Source organism: Osmerus mordax, chromosome 21 (assembly GCF_038355195.1).
Source record: "Osmerus mordax isolate fOsmMor3 chromosome 21, fOsmMor3.pri, whole genome shotgun sequence".
Lineage (NCBI taxonomy): Eukaryota > Metazoa > Chordata > Actinopteri > Osmeriformes > Osmeridae > Osmerus > Osmerus mordax.
This window is the reverse complement of record NC_090070.1, coordinates 4,777,577-4,794,568: the sequence shown is the minus strand read 5'-3', so window position 1 is coordinate 4,794,568 and position 16,992 is coordinate 4,777,577. Positions and strand designations below refer to the sequence as shown.

The following is a 16,992-nucleotide window of genomic DNA, read 5'->3' as shown; positions in this document are numbered from 1 at the left end:
AAATCTAGCGGAAATGGCAATGGAGAGAAAAGCTGGAAGGAAACTTTTATGACCTGACTTGGCATTATGTTTCTACCACACACAATTCAGTTAATAGAACGTATTCTATGCATACAACCTAGTTGCATTAAAAACACCAAGACAATAAACAATCAACAAAGAAACTCATCCAAACATTTTTTAAACGTATTTACTTGCTTTGAGTATTAACATTCTTATGGTCAGTGTTTGGAAAAAGTAAATTGTATTTTGAAAAAAAATCCAATGATAAATGTGTCAATGCTTTTAATGGTAGGCTATAGTTAAAAGTGTACATTGTGCTCAATAAATGATAAGGTGCCAAGAAGATATTACTTTTTTTACATAATTAAACATTAAACTACATGATTTAGGCTTTTTGGAAAAGGGGCAATCAATCAGTAAAAACATTTAGTCAAAAGTACAAAGATGTCTTACATAGAGGAAATCAATAAATATAGAGATACTAGGCTACAGCATGTTTGATTCAAACATTCATTAAAACCAGTGATAATCTCACTAATTGTGGCAAGTACAGCACTGATATCTACTTACATTTTGCTTAAAATGCATTCATTTAGCGTAAAATATTCCAAAGTATGTTATTAGACACTGACATTAGATCTAGTTTTGATCTGTATGGAGTGCTAACATACATCTCCCTGCACAATGGTTAATGGTAAAAAAAAACTAAAAAAACACTAGACCTTGGAGCACTGGTCACTTCATGTATATCTGAAGTAAGAAGATGAACAGCAATAGTAGCCACCCACCTTCCTTTTCAAAAGGTGTGGTGGAAACTGGCAATATATTGCTGAGATTAGTGTAATCTTCGTAGGCCTACATTAGTGCATAAGGGAAAGGATAGAGCGTTTGTTTTCCGAAAAGCCTACTCATAGAAGTCTGGGCCTGGATGGGTTGGAGCGTACAGAGGAGTAAGCACCAATATGGGTAATGAGGTTGGGTTCGAGGCTGTGACCTCTCTCCCCAGGTATGGTCCTGGCCATCTGATACAGGACCATATCCTTAGCATTGCCCTTGATGCAGAATGATCCATCTAGGTATTCTGCTGCTCTGAGGGAGGAGTTACCAGGATAGAGCATAGCCGGGGTGCAGCACTCGGTGGCCGGCGAAACTGCGTAGAGGTGGGGTGATATTCGCCGGACCTCCAGAAGATAATGCCTGCCGGTGAGCTCGATAGCAGCCATGAAGTACAAGGTGAAGAAAAGGATGTGGGTGGCAGAGAAGGAGAATGTGAAAGAGAAAGGGTTGCAGTGCAGCAAGGTTAGGAGGACGAACGTGGCCCCGACTAGTCCTAGTCCAACCCATTCCAGGATGCGATATGGTTCTGGGTTCCAGTACCGTTGCAATCTCTCAGGATGATAGAGCTTAATGTAAAGTGTGTGGAGCGCAAACCGTCGAGAAAGCAAGTTCTTTATGACAGGGAAGAAGTCGCTTAGAGGTAAGGCATCGTCCTCAATGACAACAACATTTTTGGGTCTAACCAGCTCCCATCCTTTTCGAAGACAAAAAACATAGTCTCTTTTCTCCCTCTCGAAGGTGTTCACGTGGCCTCTGCTTCTCCACTTTTCCTCCGGGGAGCGCCGCACCACCCGGAACTGGCTCTCCAGTAAGGCAGCATCCTCGTTGTCAAGGGGACCACTTTCCACGTCACAGACCAACACCTCTGCACACTGTTTCTGCCCCTCACAGCCTCTCAGGAGACTGGCTAGCTGTTGCATCACCTGGAGCAGGTAGTGGAAGTTCCTCCCCTCAGTTCGCCTCGCTGTAACCACGGTGACCAACAGCTCAGGTTCCTTGGCGATGTTTCTGAAGTCGGAAGAGGACTTTGTAGAGCTGTCCTCCCAATATTGCAAAGCATTCTGCCCCCTTTCATAACTCTTTTGTAACACATCATCGCTCAAGGAATCCAAGTAAAAGGATTTCATGAAATAATACGAGTACAGCATTCTGTGGCACACTAGCGGCAGAATGATGCAAAATGTAACAACGCTTAGGACTAGTCCCTGAGCAACAGGGCTGGACCAACGCAAATGCTGGCTTGCAATAGCTTTCCATCGAGGCATTTGTGAAGGATTAGAGTATGGGTGGAAGATTACAATTTGATAGGATAAAAGTTATTTAGGTTGTCTTCAGTGCATTCTTGTGTAACTTAGAAAGTACAGTCTACCATTTACAAAACTGGTTTGGCAACAACCATTCAGTTTCCTGGATGTGTAAACAGGTGTTTTGCAAGCCATACATGGTAGTGAATGATTAATAATCAAAAGCAAACAAAGAGCTATAAAGGAGTGTAACATAATATGGCGTTGGGCTTATAAGGGTGTCCAAAGGTGAAAGGAGGGGTAGGTATAAAGTTTCTATCTATCTTAAATTCCACTGCCAAATCCCAGAAGCTGTTGTTTCCATGAGGAGGTTATGTCCATGTCTTAACTGAATCTGCGGGATGAGAATGGATACATTGAGTTGGACGTTAGCTCAACTGTTGCCACTTAACGTTTGCATCGATGTCCATAAACCCAAAATTGCTCCGTGAACACATCTAGCCCCACACATTTTCGATATCCCCTCGTGTAACTTCTAAGCTATTCTTGTAACAATTAAAATGTTAACTAACGTAAATAATCTTTTAAAGGCTACTTCCGTCTAAATAGCTAGTTACTTCTGTGAAACACTTTTGCCTATGGCGATTCAGCAACGCGTTGAGTGAAAATCGTGTCAACAGAATGAAACACAGACTACAGCCAATAAGCCATAAAGCATGTCTGTGGAAATTTATTAAATATAGTTCAGGGAAAACATGGACGCTAGGCCAATTTGATCTAATCTAGAGCATAAACACACAAGAAACATTGCTCACCTGATCTGTGGTTACAGCTGGTTGCTCGCGCTTTCCTTCCTTCCAGTACGGTTGTAGAAGCGCAGGCATTTACCGTATTGGTTGGATTAGTACAATGTTTTTAAATGTATGTAGTGACAAATGTTGTCACTAGATGTCAGTCTTTACTATGCTAGTGTATCATTCCGTGAGATATAGTAACTGAGAGATGATAAATCTATGTAGATCATAAACAGATGATCAGCGGTCATGTTCATGACCATATTAATGACCCAAGGGTCTAATGAGAACAACAAGCATTACGGCTTGTGTCTAAATCAGACAAGCTTCACCTTCAGGATAGTCTGTTTTTGAGCACAGGTCACCTGAAATCATTCTGTCTTGTTTCGTGGGATGATGGTCACAGTCACAGAAGATATCACCTCTGTCAGTAATAGTCAGTAATGTGGCTTTACCAGTTCAAACTTCCATTGAACCGACCCTTGCTATTAGGGGAGGTTCTAAACCATTAGGGGAGGTTTTAAAGCATTTCAACAGAGGGAGGGGTAGTTATACTCTTAGAGGGGCCAGTTACATTAAACATTATTGTTGTCGTATAGTTTTCTTCACTTTAACATAACCGCCCCCCATAACTGCCCCTGCTTATCATCATGGGCAAAATGCCTAATGGGTAGACAGAATGTTATGTTGGGTAATTGGTTCCTAGGTAGTTTCTTTGAAAGGGTGTTCCGAAAACAATCTAGCCTATATTTACATTTAGTCATTTAGCAGACGCTCTTATCCAGGGCGACTTACAGTAAGTACAGGGACATTCCCCCGAGGCAAGTAGGTTGAAGTGCCTTGCCCAAGGACACAACGTCATTTGAAACGGCCAGGAATCAAACCGGCAACCTTCAGATTACTAGCCCGATTTCCTAACCGCTCAGCCACCTGACTCCCTATATCTATATCTGAAGAATGCATTTTTTCTCATCTCCCCGGTTGCAACTGCTGAGCTTCAGTGAACATCTGAGTGATAAGGTGTCTCAGACGTCATTTGAGAGCAAAAGACAGATAATCAGAGGCGTGATTGTGGGGACGTTGGGAATGCTGAACCAGTAATTATTCATAATGCGTGTAAGAAACCTTATTGTGTTCACTCAGAAGAGCATGTTCCTTCACACCCCTACACACAAGTACATCCGTCACCGTCGTTGCGCATTGTAGGATTAAATTTGATCAATGTCAAAATCAAGTCTGTGCAGACAAACAACCTATGTAACTTTGGTTGGCACTCACAACATGTCCTACTACAAAATACTTGTTTTCATGACGTGCGCAGGTCATCAAAAGGTTACTGCTTCCAATCCTATAGCTGTGCCTTTTCAGAGGCTTCAGGTCCTTGATTATACTGTTACAGTATTGTCTGTGTTCTCCTGAGCAGACTATCATGCACCGCTTTAGTTGACATAAACCTATAGGGCCTACAAGGTTTGACTATACATACATGTTTATATATAAATATGTTAAATGTAATCTGTTTGGGCGTTATCATTGCGCTGTAGCCTACAGTGTGCCATCTTTGAATGTGCCAACTGAATTGACGTCAACAGAAACCAAGAGCAATTCTCAGACACCAAACTATTATCTTATCAACTCAGCGTGGAAACAAAAGAAAGGAAAATATAGTAGAAGAAAAAGGATGGAATTTTGTCAAGGATTGGGTTACATCACTTTGTCGGAAACTGGATCCCATAGAAACGGTTGACAGGCAGAAAAAGTGCCCCGGTGACACAAAGACGGGGGAATGTGACCTACTGCATCGTGGGTACAGGGATGGTGCCCACTTGTGATCCCTGTAATAGAGACAATGAAATACATTACATAATTATACCTCAACTTGGCATAGGAAAGACAACAGTACTGTGTGAACCAGTCTAGTAGAAGAGTTATTTTTAAATTTCACCACAAATACATGCCATGCACATAATTGGCCTACTATATGTTCTGAAGAGGGGATTTATACACACATCATGAAACTTTAGACATAGACATAACCTATAAAAAAAGAAGTAACAATTAGGTTACTGATATAGTAATTGTCCTAGCGCAGTGACTACACTCACCATGGAGAACAGATAATGTGACACAACAAGGTAACCGGACCTTACTCTCCGTTTGTCTAAGGTGTTTGTCTTACAGACACAGGCTGATGAACTGTCCCATCCTGCCAAAATAGGGCTGTTGTTGCCATGGCTGTGGTGTTCAGGCTGCACTGAGTGCACACTTGTGTTGTCTGCCATGCATACATAGTCCTACAGAATTTACTGTGTCAGACAGAATGTTTTTTTTGCTTGTTTGTTTTTTTGTTTTTTTGCAGTTGGTTGTCATGGTGGTACCACAACATGAGTTTAGAATTAGAAGGTTCTACAGTATCAACGTTTTCACATCTGATATCTTAGTCCTGTTTCATTGTTGCCTTTTCCTTCATCTGTCCTTCAATCCCTCACTGCAAAGTGTGCTCGTACAATGCAGATTATTGAAAGACATTTGTAAGTGTATTTTTTTTACAAAGGCAACAATTGCAGATATAGCCGTAGGGATTTTATTTACTACAGATGCTGGATGCTTAAAAACCAAGGGGGGTGAGAAACATTTATATCAGAGGTAGCAATTCACTTTCAATAGTTTCTGTAAATATGGTATAGTATCAATATTCTACATGATTGAATGACAGAATTATTTGTCGAATCATGTCATAGTAGAGCTATATTTACACTGCTCATGTTGACACACAGATCATGTAGCATTTTGGGAAAGTGCCAAAGGTTCCCTTCATAAGAAGGAAAGTGTTGTTCGTATGCCTTCATCTCAATTCGTTCTTCTAATTGATTGGATATAGGTCCAATTGACTGTAACTTTTGGCAATACTTTTGTCACAATCCTTGTCTAGGACAATTTTCAATTTCTGAAAAGAGCCAGACAGATAAGTGACATAAAACATCAGGCTAATTGAATCTCCAGGAACATCTTTCAGAAAGTTTTTTCCCCCCATGGACTGTATAGGTAACATAGGCATCGCCATGTGTCTCAATCTTCTCTGAGCCCTCTATCAAGGATCAGAGAAAACTGGTTTTAACATGAGCACACATCAAACATTGAGCTGCAGTTTAGTGGAAACCAGTTTCCTTATATGTGCTATGAACAATAGTTGTCTGTCTCTGTGGACTTTGTATCTTCATTTTGAGGAAGGATAGCAAGTCCTGGATAAGGTAAACCAAATACAGGATCAGGATCCCATGCTAATACAGGCAAACTCAATATTTTCTATACAACTGTTGCACAATATGATTGTTAAATTAATCCACAAACAAGCTTTATTCCAGCACACAGCTACTATTACACCAGTAGGGTAGCTATTCGGGGTCTGCCTTCATCACATAACATATTGCTTGTGCATAATTTGGGTTGTGGTGGTCATTTGACTTTCCTTTGCTTTTAGGCTTTTCATAAACCACAACTCACCACATGAAACGTAGTTTTTGTTAATACTTGTGTTGTATTTAGATCATTAAATAGAACACTATCATTCAACTAATGAGTGTAGTTGTGGACTATCATAGACGACTCTGAACGTAGTCTACATATGTGTCCCACTCCCAAAACGTGGAAAAGTCAATTTTCGAGGGTGCGGTGTTTAATGAGTCAACCTGGTCAAAAATTCATACGTGCAGTTTCCACAACAACTTTAAACGAACTCCAGAAAACATTGATGATCGATAACATCTGAAACCTAAAGACAAAAGTATTCATTTCTTTTACGGGTGTGTCGTGATGGTAAAGCAGGTTTTTCTAGTCTGTAGGTTCTTAAGACGTGCGCACCTGTTCAACCGTTAGTTCATTCAGGTGTGTGAGCAGAAGAGCGCAACCATGGCATCGAATACTGCGACTGTAGGGAATTTGCCGAGCGGAGTAGGGATATGCACAACTATTCCAGACATTCTTTACATTCCGGAGCTTGTAAGTTTTTTACTTTTAATTGTAGGCCTAGCTAATTTACACTAAATCATTATAATGCAATTGAGCATGCTCTGTAGCAATGGATTTCATCTGAGGAACGCTAAATGAAAAATTGGGAAATTTGACTTTTCACCCCACGACAATATTTTGTTTTTGCTTCAGGTTATAGGTTTTATATTTTGCCCGCTTTTCATGTAGCTATACTGTTGAGTTTTCGTTCCACACCATAGGCCAGATCCAACAGTTTGTAGACACTGACAGGCAGCCCGTAGGCCTATACTAACAGTTGACTATTGCAACTTGTTATGATGAATTAAACAAGTAATGCAATGATAACAATCAGACATTCAATCGTAAACCCATACGCTTTGAAGCTGACGGATGATTTCTGGTGAACTAGTATGTGCTTTGCTTAAAAAAGGGAGTAGATGCATTTGGCTTGCTTGGATATTTTTAAATATAAAAACCTGTATAATAGCCTATGTGTAATGGTGCCACGGGATGCATGCAAAATACAGTATATAATTTGCAAATGGCGTGATGAGGGGATCCCCCAGTCCACTCGAGTCATCCTGCAGCAACAATATTTAGCGCAATAGTGTGTATGGTTAACCATCTAAGTTCTGACTGGGTTGATAATTAAGTGTGGATACCAGCAGGGCTATTAAAGGAAACAGTTGACGAAGACCATGTTAATTTACACTTTAGTGGTTAAAATGATTATGTTCAATTCCATTATATTTCTATTTTCAAGCCACATTGATCATGAATGAATAATAATATCTACTTGTTTATTCATCCTGTACTATTTGCCACACTGCCTTTCAGATCTTCGGAGGCCTGGTATGGATCTTGGTGGCATGCACGCTAGTGGTGCCCGCTAACCCCCAGGGCTGGGTGATGTTCGTGTCAGTCTTCTGTTTTGTCATGACCTTCATCTGGCTCTTGGTATTTGCCTGCGGTGGGCATCACAACAGTGGGAAGTGGGCTGCTGCGGTAAGTCTCCTTAAGTATTGATTCTCACAATATGTACAGTATTTGACCTGCTGTAGATATTGAGACTTGTGTTTTGCCGTGTCTTGCGTTTTTCTTAAACTTCAACACAGTAATTAATCAATAATAATGTGGGGTAACGCATTGTTTTAGAGACAGAAGAAAAACAAATTCAATTTCAGGGGTCATTGTTCAGTGTGTCAGTTGTCACATCTACAACCCCCAGGGTTGTAGATGTGACAAAGGCCATACACAAAGGCCATACACTTGAAAACAAGATTGACAAAGCATGATGTTTTGGAACTTTGGCCTGGAAGTGTACAATCCACAGATCCAGAGTGATGTCTTAATTCCTTCAAACATCATGCTTTTGTTTCAAGCACTTTCATTGCACGTTCAATTCCCACAGATTGTTTTCCATTTCCTAATCCTTCCTGTTCTGTCTGGCTCAGGACTTTGCATACCACGGCCTGGCTGCTTTCTTCTACCTCAGTGCTTCAGTTGCACTTGCCAAAGTGACTCTGGATATGAAAGATGAAATTCCCTTCCAAAACTACCAACTTGACATCTCTGCAGTGGTAAGCCGCTTCCCATAAAGACTTGTGACAAGTGGTTCTCAGAAATGTATGTCAACCCTAATAAGCCCAGAGAAGTTTACTAAAGGAGACAGAAATTTGTCCTGAAGTTTTCAAACATTACTACTACTATTAATTATAAGCGCCAGCCAAGTCGCTCTGGATAAGAGCGTCTACTAAATGACTAAATGTAGCCAAGTGGTTTATAATTGTTAACCGTTTTCTCTGTCTTTTTCAGGTGTTTTCATATGTGGCCACATTCCTCTACTTCATTCACACCATCTTATCTGCTATCAGGTGGAAGTCTTTCTAGAATGACAACCTAACCCTAACCCTAACCCACACCAGAACAATTCTAGCTCTTGGTTTTGTGAGGTCACAAACCGCTGGAAATCAAGGGAAGACTTGAAGTGAAGAGAAGTGTTGTCTACGCACCATAAGCTAAGGTTCAGAGGAGATCTTTCTATAAATACATCACAATTAGATTCCTCAATGTGGACCAGCATGATGGAAAGTATGGCACATAGACTGAACATGAATAACACCGTTAATTGACCTGTGAATCACATGATGATGTCATAACAGTGGCATCACAGGTGTCATGCACAACCATAAGCCTTTCTCTAAACCTATGACAGTTATGACACAAGCGGCTAATGGTCCGTTCACACCAAGAACAATAACTATAACTATAAAGATGCCTTTTTAAGAATTGCTCTATATTTAAAACAATACCACACCTCAATGATAACAATAACTATACCGCAGAATAATATCGTTGGGATCACTTTAAAAAATATTTTCTTTCCAGCTGATGAATTATAAAATACAGACAACCAATCAGAATCCATAGGAATTTTAAGTGCCCATGCATTTGAAATGGAAGACAACATTGCAAGAAGCTAATCGTCCAGGTTGGTGTGGATGCAAATTATAGTTAACAGTTATGGTTAGAGGAATAATGGATTGTATTTTTCTAAATTTAAGAAGAACATTTGCAATTTAACTTTTTTGTATTTTTATAGTTTTCTGTAACTAGCAACATTTTACAAAATAGATATATAACATAACAAAAAACATGTTCAAATTGCTTTTCTTTTTGCTTGTTTTATATATGATTGGTGCTTGTTAAAGATATTATTTTGGAAACTGTGGAACTATGGCTATGTTACAATAAAGATATGTTGAAACGTAGAATATGGATGCATTTTTACATACTGTAGTTTAGATTTTCACAATTATAGAAGAGTAAATAAGTATAAAAATTATTGTTACATACTGTACCACAGATGTAATTCTATAGATGATCATTTGAAATATATTTCCTCTGCATGTTTTTGTTTGGCGCACTGTGCATTGCACAACCAAGCCATTTAACTTGGACAGGAGTTTCGGAGAAGGTATTTAGCTGTGAGCAACAAATAGGGTTTAATTTCAACTGGGGTGAAGCCTGGTTTTGAAGTTTATACATTTTGTATTCACTGTGTGGTGAATCAACCAAGGCAGAATGAAGATTCTGTTTCTTATTTATTTATTTATTTATTTACTTTTGTCACATGAATGAACAAAACGATAGGGTCTTACCAGTTCTAACTAATCGTCAGTTTACCCTGATACTGGTGGTGTACTGATGTTGTCACTATCAGATGTAAGGGCATATAAAGTATTAAGTGGCGTACGCCAAAGGTGCATTCCTTACATAAAATATAAATCTAAAAGATCCAAATAGGGGTTGTGATGGAAGACACATGTATTCACTGTTCCTTCTTAGGAAATGTATAGGGAACTCAAATGTTTTTGTATACTAAATTCTCAAATTAACTGAGTCTGCTGTACCAACATGCCTGTAAATGTATTCAAATGTTCAAGGTGTAATGGGTACCTTTTGTTTTTTTAATGTCAAAAAAAGAAAGAAAAAAAAAGAAACAAGGATTGTTGTTAGGAGGGTACAACTCAGTCTTTAGAGCACTTGACTGCATTTCAAGAGATTGCAGGCTAAAGATCCTGTAAAGTGGACCTGGAAACGAGTTTTAAGTTCGCCACACCACAGAATAATGTGTTAATAACTACCCATCCAAATTTGAATGAAAAAATAACACCGACAAGTATGTTAAATTAGGCTTTGAAATCGTGAAAAAATCAGCAGTCTTCTCTGCTTGAGACTGGGGGGGCGTGTCACCTGAAGGAGCTGAAGCTCCGCCCCTCGCTGCCTAGTGCCTACCTCCGACCCAGATAATGGACGCTAAGTCAAGCCGAACAAAACCGTATAGAATTAGAAATTATTTGTTCAATGAGTGAAACATACAGATGCATATAAATGAAATGTTCCCCTGAGCTGTAACAGTAAAAATGGACACCAGAGACAGCAGACAGTGAGCTCTCCAACTAGGCTACTTCTAACACATTAGCTACCATATCACCAAAATACCATCATTCTACACCGAGTAGCCTAATATCAATTTAGCGGTTTGCACTAACTCATATCAGAGATACCTCTGGAAAAGTTATCTAGTATAATTATAACAAGCACACAGAACTGAGTGATGAACTGCTGGCGGCGGTGGATGGTCCAGGTGCGACCGGAGGATGAAAGGCCGGAGGGGCGATGCTCGGTACGGCTCCGCGCTGCAAGAGAAGCCGTGTGTTGGTGAACCCTGTCTGTCTCTGGTCCATGTTAAAACTGTCCGCCGTGAAATGGTCAGTGCAGAGGCGGCTGTTGGAGTTTATCCGAAGCTTTCCATGAGCGTGGCTCTTCACAAAATCTATCCACCTATTTTTCCTTTCATTATCAATAGGGAACTTAAATGGCGTTGCAGCGCAGCTGGATTTCTTGCATCCAGGGAAGATGCAGTTGTGGGTGGTGGGAGACATCCTGAAGCTAGCTGATGTAGGCTACAATAACAGTACAGCAGGAGGAGCCATTCAGTGATCTGGCGTAGATAGGGCGAAATGACGTAGATAGGGCATTTTTTGGCTCCGCCCATTAAAACCTGATCTGAAAACGGAAGAGAAACTGTTCTTCGGTTTAACTCCACATTTCAGTGTGACAAAGTCTTAGCGCTTTGCACATGCTTTCAGGAACTCATTTCACACGTATATAATGTACTTAGAAGCAAAACATGGAATTTACTTTACAGTATCTTTAAAAACCACACTATAAAATTGTGATAAATACAGTACAGTATTATTCTCAGACTAATAATTAGATTTGACATCAGATGAATGAACAACATTTAAAAATAATTACTAAGTACAAAAGGGCCCCTGTTCAGCGATTGTCAATTTATTAACCACCTTTCATGTTTCAGGAGAAAAAGTGTGCTGGCAAACCTCTGAGCTGGTTGCAGTGTGTAAACAGTACTGGGTACAGGCCTATTCTAAAACCACAGTTCTAAACACTCTTAGGTGAAATTCATTCTCTATTATTAAAGTGGGGGTGAAGGAGAGAGGAAATTGTAGGCTGTGAGTAGAAACTGGAAAAACGACTCTACGAGATGCAAATCATAAATAACCCTAACCCTAACCCATAAATACAGGTAGCAAATTAAGCATTGAGCTTGTGTAGGCTACTCATGTAAAAAAAAGCCTTGTTTCCTGTGTGTGTGTGTGTGTGTGTGTGTCTGTGTGTGTGTGTACACACTTTCAGACATACAGCACCTGAAAGTGCACACATCCCATTCAGTCCCATACACATACTTTACTGTGCGCCCACATGTCAAAAAATTGGGGCAGGCACACAGAATGAGATAAAATCTCATTCTTATACACAAACACATGCACAAACATACACACATACACACACACACTCCCAAACAGAGGATAAGACAGACCAGTGGCGGGAGGTGAGTGAACTGTATCTGGTATCCATAATTCATGGGAGAAGGCAGCTGGTGATGATGCGTAACTATCTCCATGAAAGAGTAGAGTAACCGTGCCCTTGGAACACAATTGGAGAAAAAGAGTCTTCCTTTATTTCGATCCCCATTAGCTTTCAACGCAGCAGCAACTGGGTCTACATGCTATGGACAACAAAACTAACTCTTACACCACATGGGATGGTTCACACAGTAACTTCCTACACTAACATTTTAAATATGTAACAGTACATAACAGTAACAGTGACAGGAACATAAAGACTACAGACTTTTCAGAGCAAAATGATATGTACAACGCAATGATGTGTACAACTCCTTATCAGCCATAGTTTGCGAAACGTGACATGCAGTGCCCTCCATAATGTTAGATTAGATTAGATTTTCCGTATTCCACTGTTTTAAATGTGTAATCTAAAAGTTGTTAAAGCACAGTAAATATAATATTTTTCAGGCTTTATAAAAGGTTTTTTTCAGTTTGTTTGTTTTGTTTTAACATTGAAACAGTTTATACAGTCCCCCCATTTTTTGGCACCATAGTACAGTAGCAAGGAAAATCAAGGGGGAAAGAACGTTATTGAAGGCACTGCACATTAGACTATAGAACCAAGTTACTATATAAAATGAATTTTATAAATATTTTAAGAATAAAGAAAATGTAAAAGCAATGGTTTCCTACCAGCTATCCGATTGTTATTTGACTTGTTTCTTGCATTTGTATATAGTTTTAATGAGGGCAGCTACCCCTTCCATTCCAATTCTCCTCAATAGCTTACTGTAATTGTCATCTTAAGGAAGACCCAAGTGACTATTGGAAGTGTCTGGTGTGATGATCATGACCAAAGTACCCCATTATTATGAAACCCACCAACAATGCCAGCAATTTATCTAGTTTGAGCTTTTTGTGTGCTTCGTGTCCTGGAGGGAGTGAGAGTAGAAGGAGGCAGGCATGGCTGCATTGAAGCATTACACCAAGCCAAGATCAGTATTCATCCCTGCAATTGTGACAGGCAGCATTCTTTGGGTCAACTGCAGGAGCAGAATATGGATGATTGGGTTTATGTAGTGGGATTCTCTTTGGCTTAGTTGCCAACGTCGTTGTGAGCTAAACTGTTTTCAGATTAAATTAACTTTCTTAAAGGAATGTAGGGAGGTAACTGACCGATAACCATTGACAACCTCATAACACCCAAATATAATATGAGTAAGACACATTTTAAAGTATACCATAAAAGCTGAGTCATGAATTCCCATACTCATATTAACCCCTGCCCATGGCCCCACATACAACTAATGTCAAACGGCACTGTGCCCTATCTACAATTCCAGGAATCTGTGTGTGTTTGCCACCAATTTTATCACTATGCACTATCTATAGTTCAAGGAATCTGTATTTGTGTGTTTCACTCGCATCTTAATCACTGACTGCATCACGGGCACTGTGCACTAGTACATTTAATTTAGCTCCCTAGTAGAGTAGCAGAAATGTCACACGTAAAAGCAACAATTTTGCTTACAAATTCATAAAATGGCATAATCCAGTGAAATTGTATTCAAAGATAAGTCCACTCTGATGCCAATGTTCAGCAGGCATGATTTTCCACCTTAATTCCATAAACATTCCTGAGCCGGTGGTACTATAATCTGTCTATGAGTAGTTAGCTTTCAAGACCAAATCTGGGACTGCTCAACAGAATAATTATATTCTGCTTTCACTTGACTCTCCAAACTTACATTTACATTTAGTCATTTAGCAGATGCTCTTATCCAGAGCTACTTACAGTAAGTACAGGGACATTCTCCCCGAGGCAAGTAGGGTGAAGTGCCTTGCCCAAGGACACAATGTCATTTGCACGGCCGGAAATCGAACCAACAACCTTCTGATTAATAGCCCGACTCCCTAACCGCTCAGCCATCTGACCCCCTGAAACTTGACTTGTCTCTACCCAATGCAATCATTTGATGTCCTGAGCTAGAAAACACTCTGTGTCAGCATCTATCTGTTGGCATCAGGAAGTGATGCATTACTGGGGAAAAGAGTTCAGCATGACTATTGAGAGTCTGTTATAAAGTAACGTTAATGCACCACCATGTGTTTGACTTGCTACATTACATGAAGAGAAGGAAAGAACAAGTCACGCCCCTGGCTGTGACACAGAATTTCTTTCTTTTCCGTGTGTTCTCCTCCCTCCCTTTCCCTGTGTGTGTGTATGTGTGTGTGCATGTGCGGAGTCTCCTGGGAAAAGACAACTACACTCACCTGCCACAGATCTGCAATCAACATTCTACTTCAACCCTGCTCACCATCCAGATTGTTAGGCAGCTCAGTCTCTGAGTTTTGAATTATTATTACCTGTTTTTTGTGGATTCATCATACTTACCTTTCTCCTGTGATCTTCAGTTCCTGGCTGAGACTCCAGTGCTTCTCCAGCCAGCGACTTGCCTTGCCCTGATTCCTCCTGAAGACCTGCAGCCCATAGCTTCAAACCTTTTTTCATGGACAATAAATACTCACCTTTGAGCCTTTGTGTTTTGAGTCCATTTTCGGGTCCTCACATTGTTGCGCTGTAACAGAACAGAGATAAAACTGTTTGCGTAGATCAGGAGCATTCATTTCTGCAGTAACAACACCACAGGATATCAATCAAGTTTCAAATTTCAGGTTTATTTGCCATTTCTAACAAACACAAGAACAGGTACAGGTACATTCGGATTCTTTGGTCCAAATCTTCTTGACATAAGAAGATTAAACTTATTATAAATTGGTCCTAATTCTATATGAGCCACTATTGTACTCATTCTACTCAAACTACACGTTGAGTATACAGGTTGTGCTTTGGAAACTAGGTGAAAAAAATGAGGAAGCCCTTAAGACAGAGTGCGATTCAAAACTGTTCACAAAAGTTAATCTAAACTGCCTGACCAGCAATGGAAAAGAAAAGGACAGATGTGAAAATGTGCAGGTAATGCAGGAACCCATCAGAACCCTAAAATGATATTGTATTTGGGCAATTATGTGGGAGTCAGGTGGCTGAGCGGTTAGGGAAGCGGGCTAGTAATCTGAAGGTTGCCAGTTCGATTCCCCGGCTGTGCCAAATGACGTTGTGTCCTTGGGCAAGGCACTTCACCCTACTTGCCTCGGGGAGAATGTCCCTGTACTTAATGTAAGTCGCTCTGGATAAGAGCGTCTGCTAAATTACTAAATGTAAATGTAATGTAAATGTAAATTATAGAAAAATTGTCTTTTTACAACTGCAATTGAGACACTACGAGTTTTTTGGTCATTTAAATCTGTACACACATCTGGCTCACCAGATAAATGTGTGCACTATGTAGGTTGAGGCTGCGCCTGGGTTCAAATCCAGTCCAGGCCCTTTACCCCATGTCACCCTCTCTCTCTCCTATATTTCCTGTCCCCTTCACACTATCTCTGTCAAAAAAATTATAATAACGGCATGCCCCTAAAATATATTTGTGTACAGACATTGAATATAGTATGATGCAATAAACACAATGTGCAGAATCAAATGTCACCCCCCGGCACACACTTCACCAACAACCAGCAACACCAAAAATAACTTTGCTTTCAACCAACCAAAGTCAGTGGATCTGTATTTTTTCAGCCAGTGGGCAATTGAGGTTGGACTGAACAGAGTTGTGCAATGTCATCTGCAGTGATATAACATGTATTCACTATGCCCTGACTGTACCCCTCCCCTCCCTATTTGTCCACCTCTATTTTCAGATGTCTCCCATTGTCAGTCATGACAGTCCTAAGGCATACAATGTGACAGCTGTATTTCAACTCCTAGATGTGTGTCACCCCTCAAGAAAGTTGTTCTGATTATACCGTTGTCATTCACTTGTACTGTACACTTCACTGCACTTGGTATAATTATGTCCTCAACTAAACTTGAACTTCAAGTTATATTTTGTTACATTTATTATGCAAAGCATCATGAGAAGGATCTCAAACAACAATTGTGAAATAAGTGAAATAATGTTAATCAGTGAAATGATCTGTGTCCTGTATCTAGGTTTTTAGTGCTCTTAAAAACCAGCACAAATAATGTGTGTGACCACACTTTGCCAAGCTCTTTCTGTTTCTGATGATAATAATATAAAAAATAAGACATGGTTTTCTATTAGATTTTTTTATGTATTAATGTAATACCTGATGAGAACAGATGTCAATTCACGGGAGCACTTGAAAAACAGTAGCAGTTTGATGCTTTTAAAGATTTCCAGAATTGAATTTGATGTTCATCAAGTCAATCATCAATCAAGCATATTTTGATTTGGACCTACAGTTTTCTGATGCTTGTTATTTAACTGTTCTCTACCCTACGTTGCACTACGGTTTAAAAATATGTGATCAATCTATCAAAACAGTCAATCCCTGTTGTCCCTGAAAGACAACAACTTCTTACTTACATGTTAGGGAGTTTGAGGTTTTGCCAAGACATTTGGAGACAATAGTGTAACAGCTGTTGCCTGCACCCTCTATTTCTGGGCACCCACTAAGAAAGAACAGGGTTATGTGCAGTGACCGATCAACAACATTTTGTCTTGATTTTTCAAGAAGAGAGTAATTAAAGTATTCTTGATATCAGCAGTGGCCCCATGTGTTAGTGCCTCTAGTTCCACCATATGGTCTTTGAGAGATGCCATCTTC

General features: G+C 39.9%; 2 protein-coding genes across 2 annotated transcripts; one reads left to right on the top strand and one right to left on the bottom strand.

Moving 5' to 3' along the window:
• Positions 1 to 268: 268 nt before the first annotated feature.
• Positions 269 to 2,987, bottom strand: pgap4 (post-GPI attachment to proteins GalNAc transferase 4). Its single transcript, XM_067259444.1, has 2 exons — positions 2,900 to 2,987; positions 269 to 2,478 (listed from the first exon to the last, which is right to left on the bottom strand). The coding sequence occupies exon 2, from the start codon at positions 2,103 to 2,105 to the stop codon at positions 912 to 914; it is 1,194 nt and encodes a 397-aa protein (XP_067115545.1). The 5' UTR covers positions 2,106 to 2,478; positions 2,900 to 2,987; the 3' UTR covers positions 269 to 911.
• Positions 2,988 to 6,766: 3,779 nt separating this feature from the next.
• Positions 6,767 to 9,636, top strand: LOC136965282 (myelin and lymphocyte protein-like). The gene is made up of 4 exons (XM_067259370.1): positions 6,767 to 6,877; positions 7,706 to 7,873; positions 8,323 to 8,448; positions 8,684 to 9,636. Exons 1-4 carry the CDS (start codon positions 6,788 to 6,790, stop codon positions 8,756 to 8,758), a joined length of 459 nt encoding a protein of 152 aa, XP_067115471.1. The 5' UTR covers positions 6,767 to 6,787; the 3' UTR covers positions 8,759 to 9,636.
• Positions 9,637 to 16,992: the final 7,356 nt, after the last annotated feature.

Bases quoted from the DNA above. Each gene is read 5' to 3' on its own strand.
- pgap4 (XM_067259444.1), bottom strand. From the start codon at position 2,105: ATGCCTCGATGGAAAGCTATTGCAAGCCAGCATTTGCGTTGGTCCAGC.
- LOC136965282 (XM_067259370.1), top strand. From the start codon at position 6,788: ATGGCATCGAATACTGCGACTGTAGGGAATTTGCCGAGCGGAGTAGGG. The intron at 7,874-8,322 runs GTAAGTCTCCTT...TGTCTGGCTCAG, and splicing joins GTGGGAAGTGGGCTGCTGCG to GACTTTGCATACCACGGCCT. The intron at 8,449-8,683 runs GTAAGCCGCTTC...TGTCTTTTTCAG, and splicing joins AACTTGACATCTCTGCAGTG to GTGTTTTCATATGTGGCCAC.